General features: G+C 40.5%; 2 protein-coding genes across 2 annotated transcripts in view; both read right to left on the bottom strand.

Annotated features, from left to right (window-relative positions):
- Positions 1-715: 715 nt before the first annotated feature.
- On the bottom strand, positions 716-4,231 carry LOC119911542 (leucine-rich repeat-containing protein 72). Its single transcript, XM_038730447.1, has 4 exons — positions 3,970-4,231; positions 2,567-2,749; positions 2,396-2,473; positions 716-1,026 (listed from the first exon to the last, which is right to left on the bottom strand). Exons 1-4 carry the CDS (start codon positions 4,131-4,133, stop codon positions 834-836), a joined length of 618 nt encoding a protein of 205 aa, XP_038586375.1. The 5' UTR covers positions 4,134-4,231; the 3' UTR covers positions 716-833.
- A 1,213-nt stretch (positions 4,232-5,444) lies between these two features.
- The window catches only part of frem1a (Fras1 related extracellular matrix 1a), a 42,652-nt gene continuing 32,359 nt past the window's right edge, over positions 5,445-15,737 (bottom strand). Inside the window, exons 26-37 of the mRNA XM_038732424.1 lie at positions 15,172-15,373; positions 14,946-15,090; positions 14,732-14,861; positions 14,500-14,572; positions 12,499-12,648; positions 12,024-12,232; positions 11,882-11,929; positions 11,615-11,800; positions 10,635-10,766; positions 9,961-10,076; positions 9,677-9,762; positions 5,445-6,952 (exon numbers count right to left, since the gene is read on the bottom strand). Of these exons, the coding sequence (XP_038588352.1) occupies positions 6,750-6,952; positions 9,677-9,762; positions 9,961-10,076; positions 10,635-10,766; positions 11,615-11,800; positions 11,882-11,929; positions 12,024-12,232; positions 12,499-12,648; positions 14,500-14,572; positions 14,732-14,861; positions 14,946-15,090; positions 15,172-15,373 (1,680 nt within the window). The 3' untranslated portion in view covers positions 5,445-6,749. The remainder of the gene's footprint in view (positions 6,953-9,676; positions 9,763-9,960; positions 10,077-10,634; positions 10,767-11,614; positions 11,801-11,881; positions 11,930-12,023; positions 12,233-12,498; positions 12,649-14,499; positions 14,573-14,731; positions 14,862-14,945; positions 15,091-15,171; positions 15,374-15,737) is intronic.

The raw sequence follows: 15,737 nt of genomic DNA, 5'->3' as shown, positions 1-15,737 counted from the left end.
AGCTAAATTTATCTAATGCTTCTCCACCGGTCTCAGTCACTGTAACTTACATGACCCACATAATATTCTGTAATGCAATATAACAGCAAAGGACAACATCAGAGTGGAAGCCTCATTCAGTACAGTAACGTTTCTCACTGAAAACAACTGAAAGCTCGATTTGTTTGAATTATCCTTCTCAAATATTGGAGGTAAATATTCAACAAACTCAGAGTTAAACCTTATGTGTGCCCATACATTAGCTAGAAATTCAGTACACTGGAAACCAGTGAAGTCATAGGCATTTTTGTCCAGTGTAACTTTCTCAGGGAAATGACCACAGTGTAGGCATGTACCGTTGCTTTCTCTTTGACTTTGGCTCCTCGCAGTGGGAGCACAACTGATGACACTTGCAATGCATGCAGCTGCAGCCCCACTCGCCTTTGCATCTGACGCAGGGACAGTGACGCGATAGGCTGAAAACTACACAAAGACTGCTCCAATGTTATCAGGGATTGTGTCTACAAACATGATGCCATCAGAATAATTTGACAGATGATAACCATACACTGCTCAGACCAACTGAACTTAATTAATAATTGTAGACAATATAACTTCCAAAGTATGTCAGGCTGAATTATGGGTAAGGTGTACAAAATGATGCAAAAGACATGTAGAATATTTTTAATTTGATAGTACAGCTTTATATAACACATGGTGTTTAGATTTGAATATTTAACTCAGTATAAACCTCCTGTAGCTTCAAATATATGTTAAAACAAGCAGATACAGAACACACAGTGTGTATCATAATGTTGACAGTGAAACATTAAAAGGAAGGGAACTTAGTATATCTATTGTCTTATAACAGTATTTAACTTTTTCTGCACGTGTGTATGTTTCTTTGATGGTTCCTCCTTCCTCTTCCTGCTGCTGTGACTGCTCTGCTGCAGCCTGTAGGTTTTTCTAGCCTGGTCTCTCTCCTTATCAAGGACCTCAGTGTCATCCAGAATCTCTAGGCCTGGGATCTGACTGATGACGTACTGTCTAAGGAGGCAAAGACAGTGGGAAAACATGGAAATGTTTAATTAGGTACAGAATCGGAAAGGCATTTACACTTGTATCTACATTTAATTGCATTTCATCATGTCCAATGTCTGACTGTAACTCCAGAGTAAAATTAGAGTGGGATTGTGACATGGGCGTACACGCTTCCATAACACAGTTGGATGCAGCATTCAGTAACAGTACAGAAATGCTGTAACATTAGGTTTTAAATTTTACAAATACAAAACAGTATTACGCTGGTATGGTTGTGATGTGGAAGGTGCACTGCTGCACCTGCTGTGGCATTGTCCATTGGTAAATAGATTGAGTTTTGAGTTCTGCATTTTCTGTTTTATTTTGTGTACTCGACTTGTGCCTGTGTTCACTTCACTTCTTTTTCTTTGTGTTCTCCCACTCGTGTGATTGTTTGCTCCTGTCCAATTGGCTTCACATGTGTATTGTTAATCCACTCCCTCTTATGTATTTAGGACTGTGTCTTCCCTTCGTTTAATGTTGTTTCTTCTCTGTATGTGGCCGAGTGTCTCTGTCTGTTCCCTGAGTTATTCTGCAGTGTTTTGATGTATTTCTGGGTTTCTAGGACCTTGGATTTTTGTCTGTACCTGTTTTTGGATTTGCTTGTTTCTTGGACTGCCTGACTGGAAACAGAAAGCTCAACTGTTTAATATTGATAATGGACTTTCTGGACTTGTCAGTGAAAAGGGCTGTAACAGTCTTCTACCAATCCTTGGATAACAGATTTAATGGACCTAACCCAATTAGACAATGGTCTGTCTAAATCACTGAATAAGCTCTCCCAATCAAATGTGAAATTGATGTATTTGTGTTACACTGATGAATTCTCTTTTCAATATTCTGTTCCCATGTTGGTTTCATGTGTTGGTGTTGTATATTTGTAGTACTGTATGATGTTATGTTTTATCTATTGGAGCAGTTTTGTGATCATTTCATTTTTGGCTTCCTTATTTAAATAAAATAAGTTGACCAATTGTTCATAAATACATCACTACATCACTATCAGACATCTTTTCACATGTGCTGATACACCAGGTGAGGGAGCCACAGTACAAGTTAAAGTGTCAAACTCTGAAAGACCATAATTGCTGCACCAGTGGTCTGGTTCTGTTCTGAGATTAACATGTTCACTTGTTTTGTTGTCCTGTTTAGATACAGCATCTGTATTTTCATAACTTGTAATTAAAATGTGGGACCAGGTTGCTAATTAGCAGGTCTGTAGGATTTAAGTGACAACCTTTGACATTATTTTCATAAACAAAGAATAAACTGTACATACAGTGTGATTCTTGATTTGGGTTCTGTAGTGACCACAAAGAATAACCTTGGTTCTCACCTGTAGTCTTGGTACTGGGTCAGACTTCCTCCATTGAAATAGCTAGGTGCTGCCTCATTGTTCATCATACTGAGGATCCTGTATTTGAAAGGAATATAGAAGAATGAAAATCATGGTCATATGCACTAGCGGCAGTTCCTGTGGAGAAATGAAAACCAGTCCCAGGCTCACTTTATGTTTGGGAACTTTCGCTTGATTTCTTCCACAAACACAGGCAAATTGTTGATCTTGTTCTTGTTGATGCACACTGTGGTGATGCTCGGCATGTAGGGGAACTTGATGTGAGATGTGTAGTTGTTGCAGTCCAGAATCAGAGTGCTGAGCTTCTCCAGCTGACCCAGCAGAGCCGGGTTCCAATAAGACTTAATGAAGGAGAAATACACCAAACTCAAACTGCTTAGAAATATACATCATAATGTATTTGTGACTGAATAGTTTACTACAACAGGGTATATCATATAATGTTACAAAAGATATGTAGTAAATAACGAATATTAACTAGGACTTCAGGTAAGTGTTTACCTTAAGACACACAGTTAGCACCACCCTCAATAGATTACCTGAAAATAGATTTTCAGGAAATAGTGGATTTCTAAAATTCTAATATCTATCCATCCATTCTCTGGTTTAGCAAACTGACAGCTCAGACACTATCTATAGTCCCTGGCATGATCCAGGTCACCTTGACCCCTTGAAACATACACACTTTTCTTCCACAATCACTGGCCCCTCAGTTTCTTCCTACATGGTAAGATTTAGTAAATGTGTCTCTTTAGCCATGCTAAGCCATGCTAAGCTATGCTAGGACAACGTTTGTCTGTCATGTTGGTCCACCACTTTGGTCCAGACTGAAATATCTTTACAATATTTGGAAGGGTTCCATGAAATGTTGTACAGAACTTCTGTTCCCTTCAGGAGGAATTGTCATAACATTGGTGATCCTCTGAATTTTCATCCAGCATCAGGCCAATAATGGATTATTACCAAATACCTGCAAAACTAATGACACTCCCATCAATCTCATGCTGTGTTTAGTGCTAATGTTAAATTGTTAGCTAATAATTTAACATTAGCACAAAGTAAACATTATACATGCTAAAATGAATGTTAGCATTGTCATTGTGAGCACGTAAGCATGCAGATTTAGCTAACCTTGCAGAGCTTAAAAGAGCCACTAGCATGGCTTGGTGTATGTCAAAACACCCCACCCAGGTTTTTTCCATGAAAGCCATGAAAGCTAGCACGTCAGCTCATCAGGAAATGCCACTATTTCCTAATTTGATCACTATCACTCCCTGACTCATCCACGTCCCATCATCTGTACCTCACTGTTGCTTCTGACTGTATGACACTCAGGGGGAACACTCTGCAACACAGTGTGTTGTTTTGATTTGTGTCAGAGAGATGTAAAATTGTTATTCTGCTGAGTATTCTCAGTCAGGCATGTGCTGCTGTAAAAGGCATACCTGTATCTAACATATGCAGTAAAACAGGGGGGGGGGGAAACCCCACCAACGTTTGGAAGAAATAAAGGAACACTTGACTGAAGGTTCTGGTAATCAAGGAAAGGATACTCATCCAGCAAATTGTAACTCAGGTCCAGAACCTCCAGTGTGTGTGTCTGTGTTAGAATGGTTTCATAGGGGATTTCTGTCAGACCCTGGTAAGCAAAAGAGAGCCACTGAAAGCTTGAGGTGGGGCTGGGTTGACTGTGTTGGCCTGAGGTATATTGATCCATGACAAAAACCTCAGCTGAGCAACCTCTTTAGTTCCTCTCCACTGGTAATGGTGAAGATTTGGAGAGAAGTCAGATGATTATGTCATGATCAAACCCTGAATAAACAACACAATGATTAATGGTTAGGAGAGAGTCTGAATGAGTCAGGAAGGGATCATGTTTGGGTTTTCAAACACGTTTATCAGCTGAATAGAACTGACTAATTACACATTTTATTCTACAGTCTTACAGTATATACTACATTTACAATTTGCCTACAAAGGGTGAACACGACAACGTGAACAGCTGTTCAGTATAGTGCAGTCCAATACAATATCACAGCAAAACTTTGGCTCATTTGCCAGCCCCATAACTGCAATATTTGTGCTCTTATTCCATCTGCATATAGACATTTGAGAGATTATGCCACAAATATTCTTGCAATCTTAAGACATGTATGTGAGACTAATGAGGACTGGGTTTCTACAACCAACCACCACATTAAGTTACAGTCAGGAGAAAATAACACTGAGATTAATATCAGTCTTCTCATTTCACTCTTAGAAAGTGATTAAGCTCATTTTCCAAAAGTATTATTATAAAGTTTGGATGAAAACAAACACTGACAGATACTGAACTGCTGCCACAATGTGTGTTATGTCACCTGAAAGCCATCTTTATTCTAAATGTTATTATGGATTGAACACTGAGACGCGTTATTATAAAGGTTAAGATTATTCAAAATAGGGCTGCTCTTCATATTAAAAGCATGCTTAAGAAAGTATTATGTAAATATTTTTCATTGCCCAAGTCTGCAAATGATATACTGTAAAGTAAGTTAGCAGCTATTAATGCAGTCATTGTATTACCTACCAGCAACAGTGCTGGTGTGTTATCAGTCAAAGTGTGACTGTCTCAAAACTTTCCTTCTGCCTGACAGAATATATATCAAATGCAGCTATAAGAATATTTACATCATCTTAAACTGCACATATTTCAGGTTGTCCTGCTACTGTGAGCAACACTCAAATAGAAATTTAGATGCAGCATACACATATCACGTACATATCCGTTCAGGTTTAGCTGGACTTACCAAGCTGAAGAGGATCTGGAATATCTTTTCAGTGCATGCAAACGTCTGAGAAGTGCTTACAGCTCATATAAAAGGCCGTCTTTCATACCCGGCTGTAGATCACATGATGGGGATAATCACATTGCCGCTTAACCTTGTGGTTTGCAGGACCCAATGGCCCAGATCTAAATAACATCAGTAGTGTTGAATTCTTAAATAGGCAGCAACAACAACACGGGTTTATAACCAATGAAAAAATGTAAACATTAAATCCAGTTTTTATTGCACCTAGTGGCACGATTGCTGATCAGAGACAATGGCATATTATTAGATTGAGAAATAACATTAGCGCTATAATATGATCTTATGTTGGAGTATGTTCACACAGACACTTACATATGAGCACTCACAAGGCACATTATAGATTAGAGTCTGTTGTCTGAAATCAAACTGTAGAAATTCACACAAATTCTGATTTGATTCTTCTAACATTGTAACGATAATTTTTACAAATGATTAAATAAGACCTTTTCAGATGTAATCATACTCGTTAATGAAAAAATTTATTAACTAATTATACAAAATATTCCATTAAAGCTTAATTTACACAAATGATTTCATCAGAAACAGAAACAGAAACAGAAAAAAAAAACTTGAAATATATATTTCATGTTTTTTTTTTCTGTTTCTGTTTCTGTTTACAGAGCCAAATAAACATGTCTGTAAAGAGGTTTGAATACATCTTTTAAGATATGAAGAGCTCAAGCTTCATTTTAATCTTCATAAAACATGTTAAAAACAAAGTTTTGTGAAAAAGAAAATCAGCAATTGAACAAATTGGTACAGATGTTCTGTCCATGGCCGGAGTATCTTTCTGCAATGGCCCCACCAGCAAAATTAGGCCCCACTGCCTCCTCCTCCCCACCAACACCACCACTGTTTGTGAATTGTGTATATTCCCTTTCTCCCCCAAATTCTCATTGAGTACAGTACACACAGCAGCCACTATGTGTGGCAATTTCATTATGTTTTACCTGTTGACATGAAAACCAAACAGCACTCTTCTGCTAGAAAACTGAGTGTCAGTTAGGCTGTGGTGATGTGATTTAACACAAATGAATACAGGTTTATGTACAATGTAAGCCACATATAAATAAAAATAATAAATGCCATACAACTATATTTGGACACAGGGAAGGTAATGTTGCACCAAGAAGAAAATCAACAAACAGTTTTGCAGCTAAATGACCTATACATCATGCAATTGTAGGTTGGTAATCCAGCTTTGGTTATGTCTGAAATAAGCAAAAGACAGTAAAGCTTTACATATAAAACAATACTCCCAGCTTTTGATTAAAATCCTTGCAATGTAAACAATGTAACTTAGTGTACAAGTTTACTTTTTATTATCACAGAGTTCATTATAAATGATATGAACAGTTCCAACCAAGTTCCCACTTATCCTTATTGGAAAGTTGTCTGTTATGGCAGTTTGAATGTCCTGAGGGTCAGTCCGTCCTCCTGCAACTCTTCTGAAATAACACAGTGGCTCATGACTGTCCAATTCAAGCTTTTACCGAACACACAAAGCGATGTCCTTTACTTGTCTTGCAGTCCCTGATTTGCCACTTTGCCCTTCTCCAAACCAGGACGCACTTTTTGCTTCCCTTCATTTTAGACCGAGGGGGCGTCTTTCTCCAGTTAGTGTAGTTGACAGGCTCACCACCCGCCCACTCCCAGTGTCCTTTGCCATCCCTGTCATTCAGGCCTTTAACAGTAGGAGAAAAATTAGTCAGAGTAGTCAAGGCAATTTTATTTATATAGCTCAATATCACAAATCACAATTTGCCCGAATGGGCTTTACAATCTGTACAGCATAGAACACTCTCTGTTAGACCCTCGAACTGGCAAAAAATAGAAGAAAGCTCAGGAAGAGCAACAGAGGAGGGATCCCTCTCCCAGGATCTATGGACAGGAACTATCGTGTGCACCGAATAGATTCACAACAGAAAATCATAGTATACACAATTATGTTGACAATGAGTAAAGAAGTTATCATCTACAATAGAAAAACAATATCAATGTTCGGGCCAATTAATAGCCCGCAGTCCCACTGCAGTGTGGCACCGTGTTGAACTCTCAAGAGTGTGTTAAATTCTCATGTTAGCAAAAAGCTAATAAAAAAACCCCAAATGATGTATGTTAATTAATTCTTACCTATTTTCAATACCAAAAAAACAACTGTGAATCCGATATCAGTCTTATTGAGAGGTCGACTATCTGCCTAATGTGACCAGGCCTCATTAAATACTTTAAAATGTTGAACTGTTTTGCTCTGGCTGTTAGTTGGGTGTGCTAATTTTGGTATGATAAGCTTCTGCTCACCTCTTCTTGCATATGCATTTTGACGTCATCCTTTACAGTGAAACCAGAGTGTTGACAACGCCATTCACAGTTAGCTAACATTACCAAAGATTTACTTAATGTAGTTTTTCCAAAAGTACATCTTTGGCACTTTCTGATAGGAAGTACCTTGCATGCATCCAAGAAGAAACCAACCTCAGGGGCTGAAAAATTAAGCCTGGAAGTCCTAAAAACTGCAGGTCATCGGATTGCCACCTGAGGTGGGCTCAAAACTAAGTCAACCCCAATAGTTTAATGCCCAACTTTATTGTAGAAATAAACATGTTTATTCACGTGCATGAAGCCTGAATTCTGCATAACTATTGTCAACCTTTCATCCCTGAATCCACTTCTGAGAAGTTTTGAGGTCAGAAATCAACTGTGTAGATTTCAAATATTGCCAAAGTGATGGCGGATCAAAAACGTGCTTAAACGTTTTCAGAGTTGAGGAGCTCCGCGAGTGGCGGCAGGGGAAGCTCGTGCCAACCGGCGGGAGTAGCTCGCGAGGCCGGCCGGCCAGCCGCTCACAGAGCCCTTGGGTCACACATACCACTGCAGCCGCAGCAACAGCAGAGGAAAACACAGCTGTAAGATTTATCTATCTGCAATAGAAAATGGAGGATGGCGGGCCAAAACCGAATCGAGTAGAGTCGAGGGGAGACGAGTTGAGATGGTACCAGTAATGGAAAAGAGGCTATAGATGGTAATGTCTAGAGCCGCCGGGACCCGCCCACATTGAGCTTCACAATGACTCTTTAGAAAGCTATGAGTGACGTCACTGATTATCAGGCTGCTCGAAAAAGTCCATTAAGACTCTTCAGCTGATCCAGAATGCTGCAGCAACAGGAACCAGGAAAAGAGATCACATTTCTCCTGTCTTAGCTTCTTTGCATTGGCTTCCAGTAAAATCCAGAATATAATTTAAAATCATTCTTCTCACCTACAAAGCTCTTAATGGTCAGGCACCATCTTATCTTAAAGAGCTCATTGTACCTTACTACCCCACCAGAGCACTGCGCTCCCAGAATGCAGGGTTACTTGTGGTTCCTAGAGTCTCCAAAAGTAGACTAGGAGCCAGAGCGTTCAGCTATCAAGCTCCTCTCCTGTGGAACCAGGTTCCAGTTTGGGTTCAGGAGGCAGACACCATCTCCACATTTAAGACTTTCCTCTTTGATAAAGCTTATAGTTAGGGCTGACTCAGGTGAGTCCTGAACCATCCCTTAGTTATGCTGCAGTAGGCCTAGACTGCCGGGAGATTTCCCATAATGCACTGAGCTCCTCTCTCCTCTACTTTCTCTCCCTCTGTATGCAACCTCATCCCATTATTGCATGTTACTAACACAACTTCTCCCCTTTCCGGTAGTCTTGTGCTTTCTCGTCCCTCTCCTCTCTCCTCCTATCACTTCCTGCAGGTTTTATGGCTCTGGAGCTGTGGAGTCTGGATCTGTGGTTGCGGGTCACCTGCTGCCCCCGTGTTCCTGCTCGGCACCGTCTGCTACAACAACTACTGTTACTAGTCCTATTGTTATTATTGTTATTATAATCATTAACATTACGATTGTTATCATTAACACTACTATAAATATTTGTACCATTTTTCACTTCTAGTCTATAGCAACATCACCTTTACTGTCTGTACCTCTGTGTGTGGATATTGTGTAGGCTGCCTCCCTCCCCTCTCTCTCCTTCCATCCCTCTCTTTTTCTCTCTGTTCCTCTCTTGCCCTCTCCCTCTCTCTCTCTCTCGCTCTCTCTCTCCCCCTCTCTCTTTCCCTCCCTCTCTTTCCTTCACCCCCAACCGGTGGAGGCAGATGGCCGCCCACCCTGAGCCATGGTTCTGCTCGAGGTTTCTGCCTCTTAAAAGGAAGTTTTTGCTTGCCTCTTTCACCTAGTGCTTGCTCTTGGTGGGAACTGTTGGGCTTCTGTAAATAGCATCACAGAGTACGGTCTAGACCTGCTCTTTTATGAAAAGCGCTGTGAGATAACTGTTGTTGTGATTTGGCGCTATATAAATAAAATTGAATTGAATTGATACTATGTCCATGTTTTATGCAGTCCATGGTTGCAACAAGTGATTCAAAGACACCCACCTATCCAAAATGGTTTTCTTCCACTGAAATCCCACAGCCAGTCCATGTCGACTTTAGAGAGAACACTTGCTAGAGTCCCTTTATATCTGGAATCAATAAGACAAGAGGAAAAGTTGTGTATTCTGAAGGATAATTCATATTGCATACAAATCAGATTATCTAGTTTTTATGCATGGCAGATAACTAATCAGAAGCATGTATGTCCATGCTTTCTTTCTCAGTTCTTCTCCAATTCCGTTTATCCTTTTACACAGCATGTGTACGAGCTCTTTGTTAAACTTTACCTCTCCCTGCAGGCCCTGTTAGCTGTGCTCCATGTGACCTTGCGCTCAGAGCTCAGGGTGTAACAGTGGCCCCCATAAAATGTCCAGCCCTTAGAACATGTCTGAGCATTCACCATCTGTGTTTCAGGAGGAAATGGACAGATATGTTGACATTAGTACATGGACATGAGTGATTTCAAATTAATAAATTATTTTAGATGTCTTTTGAGAGGAAAGACAATAATTCATTCCAAAAGGATCTATACTAGATGCACAACTTCTTAGTCTTTATTTGCTAACAGTATTGACTTTTAGCGCAATGTAGACGACACTCTATTCTATACAGCTGTCCAGCTGTCAATCCTGAGGATCTAAATGCCTTTACTCTCTTAAAAACTACATCTCTGGCATTGATTTATGGGGCTATGGACTCAGACTGAATCATGAAAAAACAGAGATCATATTATTGGTCCACAATGGCAAACAGAGAAAGTTCCCCTGAAATTTAATTAATGGTCTTACAAAAAAAAACTCGAGCTAAAAATGTGGGCTTCATGATTGTCTCTGAGGAATTATCCTGAAGCTCTAAGGAACTTAAGTAAAACAGCATTGTTTGGAAATGTGTGCAGTGCTGCAAATGAGCTAGTGCATGCTCTTACTATCAGTAGGTTCCCTCTGTGGTGAAGTTGGAATACCTGATCAGTTGATGCCCAGGGTTTCCAGGAGACACCGTTGCAATGAAAGAGCTGATTGGTAGTCTGGTTGAAATGCAGGAGTCCCATCAGCTCCGGCACACAGGGCTTGGATATAGACTTATCAGCTTTAGTCTAAGGGGCATACATATTCACAGGAAAATTAATTTGGTGTTTGTTTTAAATATGTTTTAAGAACCCCAACATTCTCAGACCGGCAGAAATGTGAGATTATATGAGAGATTCCATCCATCCATCCATCCATCCATCCATCGTCAACCGCTTATCCTGCGTACAGGGGGGCTGGAGCCAATCCCAGCTGACATCGGGCGAAAGGCGGGGTACACCCTGGACAGGTCGCAGTTCATCGCAGGGATGACAGATTATGTTTCATCATATCTTTATTGTCTACATTTTTAAATTTGAAGAACCATCTTCAAAAAACATAATTGGTTTAGGGCTGTTACTTTTTCCAAAAAATCTAGTTTAAACTAATTAGACTAACACGTAATTCATTCTAATCAAGCCACATAGCCTGATCCTAACCTAGTGTTGGTTTCTTTTTCTTTCATGGAACCTGCGTCACCTAACTATATCCATGAGAAATAACGACAAAGAAATGACCACATAATGGTGACAAGTATGGATAAGATTGACGCAGTTGTACAGTTGCGTAACACGGACAATAACTCTTAAATCAACATATTCCTTATCACATATTCGCTACTGTAGCCTATTTGGCCTGTGAAAATGTTGTTGGTGGGGTGATACATCATTACACTACTGGCTGGTAAGGACAAGAACAATACAAAATAACCACCCCTTCCAAACAGAAATTGCCAACCATGAACACAATGCCAAGCTAAATGAATGAAGTGAAACTGAATGACAATTAGTCTGATTATCAGGCAAATCCATGTAGCTGACTCAACATTAAGCACATTTTCCAAGAACCAGAAAAGGACTGTAACATTTGTACTCACATCTTCTTGAGCCAGTCCAGTTTTTTGAGGTTTTGGGATCTTGCTTTGAGGATCTGACTTTGACCTAGTAAGCACTGCTGACCCCTGCTGCTGTGTTCCCCTACTAACCACACGGATGTTTGCCTTTCTGCCCCTCCTCGATGGGGAAGTGTCGTCTTCTACTCGCATGTGCATTAGGCCATGATACTGGGATTAGAGAGACCAGACAAATGAAAAGTTTTTGTACTTTAGGGTTAGCACAGTTTAGTATAGGCTGCTGCTGCTCACCGTGTAAATGACATCTGTCCCATTGTGAAAAACCGATGAAGGTGCAATCTGAAAGATGAAAGAGAATAACAACTTTAAGCTGAGGCCACAACAAAAAGGAAAATGTCAGCTTGAATGAAGATGTTTAAAAACAGTTACTTACAGACTTTGGATTGCCTTTAACTCTGAGTTTCTTTTTGGGGACATCTCCTCCAGGCCTGGAGATGCTGTCTCCACGGGTCCAGAATACTGAATCTGTGCCGAGCGGCACTTTCTCTAGTTTAATTAATCCGTGCTGGGGATACGTGTCTGATCGAATCTCTTTTCCTCCGAGAACAGGAGCCTCCTGATCCTGGTTCAGCCCGCACTGCCCTGTTGTGTTTTCGGTCATGTTAGTGTCTTGTTAGTTAGTGACTCCTTGATGTTTTATTCAGTACAACTGGTCCCATCTTGTGATACAAATACATAACTGTTATAAAAATACTAAACTGTGGTAGTAAGGTTATACATTACATACAGTCAAATATTTTAAAATCTATATTTTATTTTAATTACATTGGTAGCCATGTAAAAAAAAAACATATGCAACCTGCAAAGTATCCTGTAATTAAAGATACACAGCTGGGGTTTATTTTTACCACTTCCTGAGCCCCTGATGGTGACTTGGGCCTTGTTGATGGTGCCAATTATGGTGCCTTCAGGGGAGACCAGCAGCACCTCAAACATCTCCTCAGCCTCCTCAAGGTGATCCTGAATAATCTCAGATTGCCAGCTTCTCTTTGACGTTCCTACATTGACAGACACATCTCAGCTTTTATCAAGAGGTCTCATTGTGACTTTTTCTGTTTTGTATCTTTTCTTTATACAGACATTAATTCTGGTTGTTTAGTGACACTCAATGCTGACAATAGTAGCAACAGCGCTGTTACACTTTTACACATATTTTTATAATGTGACTTTTCTTAAAGGGATTCTTCTGCGATTTAGGACTGTACTTTCATAAAGTTGAGTAACAATAAAAGCTGGGCAAACTTCTGATCACAAGGTCCACTTACATAGTCTTTTGCCAAAACTCTTAGCCACATCGTGTTAACTTCATCAGCAAATAGAGTTTGCTCAGTTGTCACTGTGTTCAGTGACATGAGTGTGGATTTTTGAATACATGAGAACAGGTGGTTGTATATGGAGGGAAGTGTTAACCCCTGTCACTGTTCAAAGATGGTCTCAGGTGTTGGACTTTGATGTCCACCTTGATCTTTCTCTGGTTGTCCCCTGACTGCCGCTCCTCCTGCTGTGAGCAGTTTTGGTCTGGTGTTCCCAGACAGCTGATGTGGTCCCTGTTTCTCCGATGTAGTGCTTCCCCACAGATGTCACAATGATGCCATACACTGCTCCATTCTCCCTCTCAGCAGAGATCTTGAATGCTTTGTGGTGCTTATGACTGTTTGTGACTTAAAGCTTTCCCACTAGATGTTCAGACAGACCAGTCACGTAAGGTCTCACACCAGGATTCTCATCATCCATTCCTTGTACACTGTGTGCCACAGTGCCCCTTAGACCTGTTGTACCTCCCTCTCTCTATCCTCTGTGTCATTGATAAGAAGCTGTGCTCTGTGTAGGAGGCTCCTCACAAATGATCTTTTATGTTGTAAGGTAGAGTTAAAGTGGAGATATTGGTCCAGGAAGGGCAGCATACACTCCTCTTCCTGTTCACCCATATGTATGATATAAATCATATAAATATGATGTGTGGTTTCACATTTAGACCTACATTGTATCATCTATAAATCCATATTACATATCAATCTCCTCACATATACAACCGTCTGTTATCACATGACAAAAATTCTGAACTTTGGTCAACTGTGGCACAAGGTCTGTGTTTGAAATGGGTTAAACTCAGAAGGTGTCTAACAGGAGAGCGAGACATCAAGTGCTGTTTGAAATGGATCAGACCATCTCTTCCTGTCTACTAAGATGCCTTCAAACTGCCCCCGTAACGGTCAGTTTTGAAGGCAGCATCGATGCTGACTCGATGATGCCTGTTACGCATAAATCTGTGCGCCTGCGTTAGCGCAAGAATAATGCTTTTCAATAGCTAGCGAGCTGACACTAAGGCTAGTGAATGACAGCCAGAAGAGACAAGCAAGACGGCGTGCTAATGTCACACACTGCCATAAGTGCTGCCCTAAAAGGCTGTTCGAAACCAATGTTCTCAGAAGATGCCTTCACTTGAAAGTTCTGCCTTCTGAGGCACCTGTCTATCATGGTAGCGAGGCAGCGAAGCAACTGCCTTCTGTTTCAAACAGAGCCAAGATGTGGCTGAAAACTGAAAAAGATCAAGGTGAAAGAAGAAAACTTAGTTTTAGTTGCTAGTATTAGTCAAGCTCCAAAACACTGGATCCTACACTTCCCATAATGCAATTCAGTAGCGTCTTTTGACAGACCCTGCTTGGGAAAACAGATCTTTCAAGCTCCACACCCCCAGATTGTAACACAGGCTGTCTTCTATATTCTCCAAGTCTAAGATAACCCTGATGACATCATGAGGGTAAAAAGATCTTTATTTGTATGATCCGTGAAGAGCCCCCTCAATTTGAAAAACATAATGCAAGCTTTCTATATTAAGGAGAACTTACCAGGATCAAACTGAATCAGAGAGGAAGGGCTTATGAGGAAATCCTTTCCAGCTGTTGCAGTCACCTCCTTTACCTACGACAAAGAAACATGACACAGAAACAGGTCTTAAAATCTCAAAAAAAAAAAAAAAAAAAAAAAAAAGAACAAGCATCAGGTGAGTGATGAGGTAAATATGCTTATAAAGTCAGTTAAGAGCAGTTCCCCAGGTTCAATAGCAAATTACTTTCAGACCTTGACAGTGATATATGAAGACTCGGCCAAATTGCCTTTTCGGATGAGGTCCAGCGAGACAGTTCCCTGGCCCTCGCACACAGAGTACTCAGGCTGGGACAGCTCCACGGTGGACCAGCTGAATTCAAGTCTGCAGAGACAAGGTCAAGCCCAGTGAAGACTAAACTGTTAATTCAGCATGTCAAAAAAATCAGTGTTACACTGTTTTTCTTACTTATGAGAGGGCCCAGTGTTCCCTAAAGGATCAGACACTCTGAACTCCAGGCTGTCTGAGAGAGACTCCCTGTCTGGGTTGATGATGTATGCAATAGTTCTCTTGTTCAGCTCCATCTGAGAGAAGCGCTGTGGTACAAAACCACCTGCATGAGCAAAGAGAAAGACTTATTTCTAAATTCTAAACTCAGTTCTAATCAAGATGAAAACAAAATGTATTTCCAGACCTGTCATTATGTTTTCTAGGTAACCAAAGTAGGGCTGGCGAACAATGCAGAACATCAGCTCTTCGTCTCTGCTATCGCTGTCCTGGGCCTTCACTGCATGGGATGACAGAAAGATCCCGTATCGTCCGTCGCCTAAAAGCTCTGCTTTCCAAAGAGGAAGCAGCTTCACAACCTCAGGAGATGACTTATCCAGAGGCTTGATCTGAAATTACACACGGTTTGTTAAAAATAAAATAGAGACTGGTTATCATCAATAAAACCAGGCAATATAAGCAATACTGCAAGCAACACAACTGTAACTCAAGGCTGCGCACAGCGAGCCACTATTACATGACTTCTACCTGCTGAAAGGGGTTTTTTCCTTGTATGTGTGACCAAGTGCTTGTTCATGGTGGGAACAGTTGGGTCTCTGTTAATAATATTATAACAAGTATTTTCCAGACATGCTCTGTGAAGAGTGCAATGCGATAAACATAAATTTAACACTCTAGATCTGCTTTTCATAGCACACTGATACATCAGTGTACCAATGATGCATGTTGTGACTACTACACTACACTACAGAG

Source organism: Micropterus salmoides, unplaced genomic scaffold (assembly GCF_014851395.1).
Source record: "Micropterus salmoides isolate LMB-PRFRI ecotype aquatic unplaced genomic scaffold, ASM1485139v1 Ms_hic_scaffold_2, whole genome shotgun sequence".
In the NCBI taxonomy this organism is placed as follows: domain Eukaryota; kingdom Metazoa; phylum Chordata; class Actinopteri; order Centrarchiformes; family Centrarchidae; genus Micropterus; species Micropterus salmoides.
The sequence above is the reverse complement of the archived record's forward strand: the minus strand, read 5'-3'. Positions and strand labels throughout refer to the sequence as shown.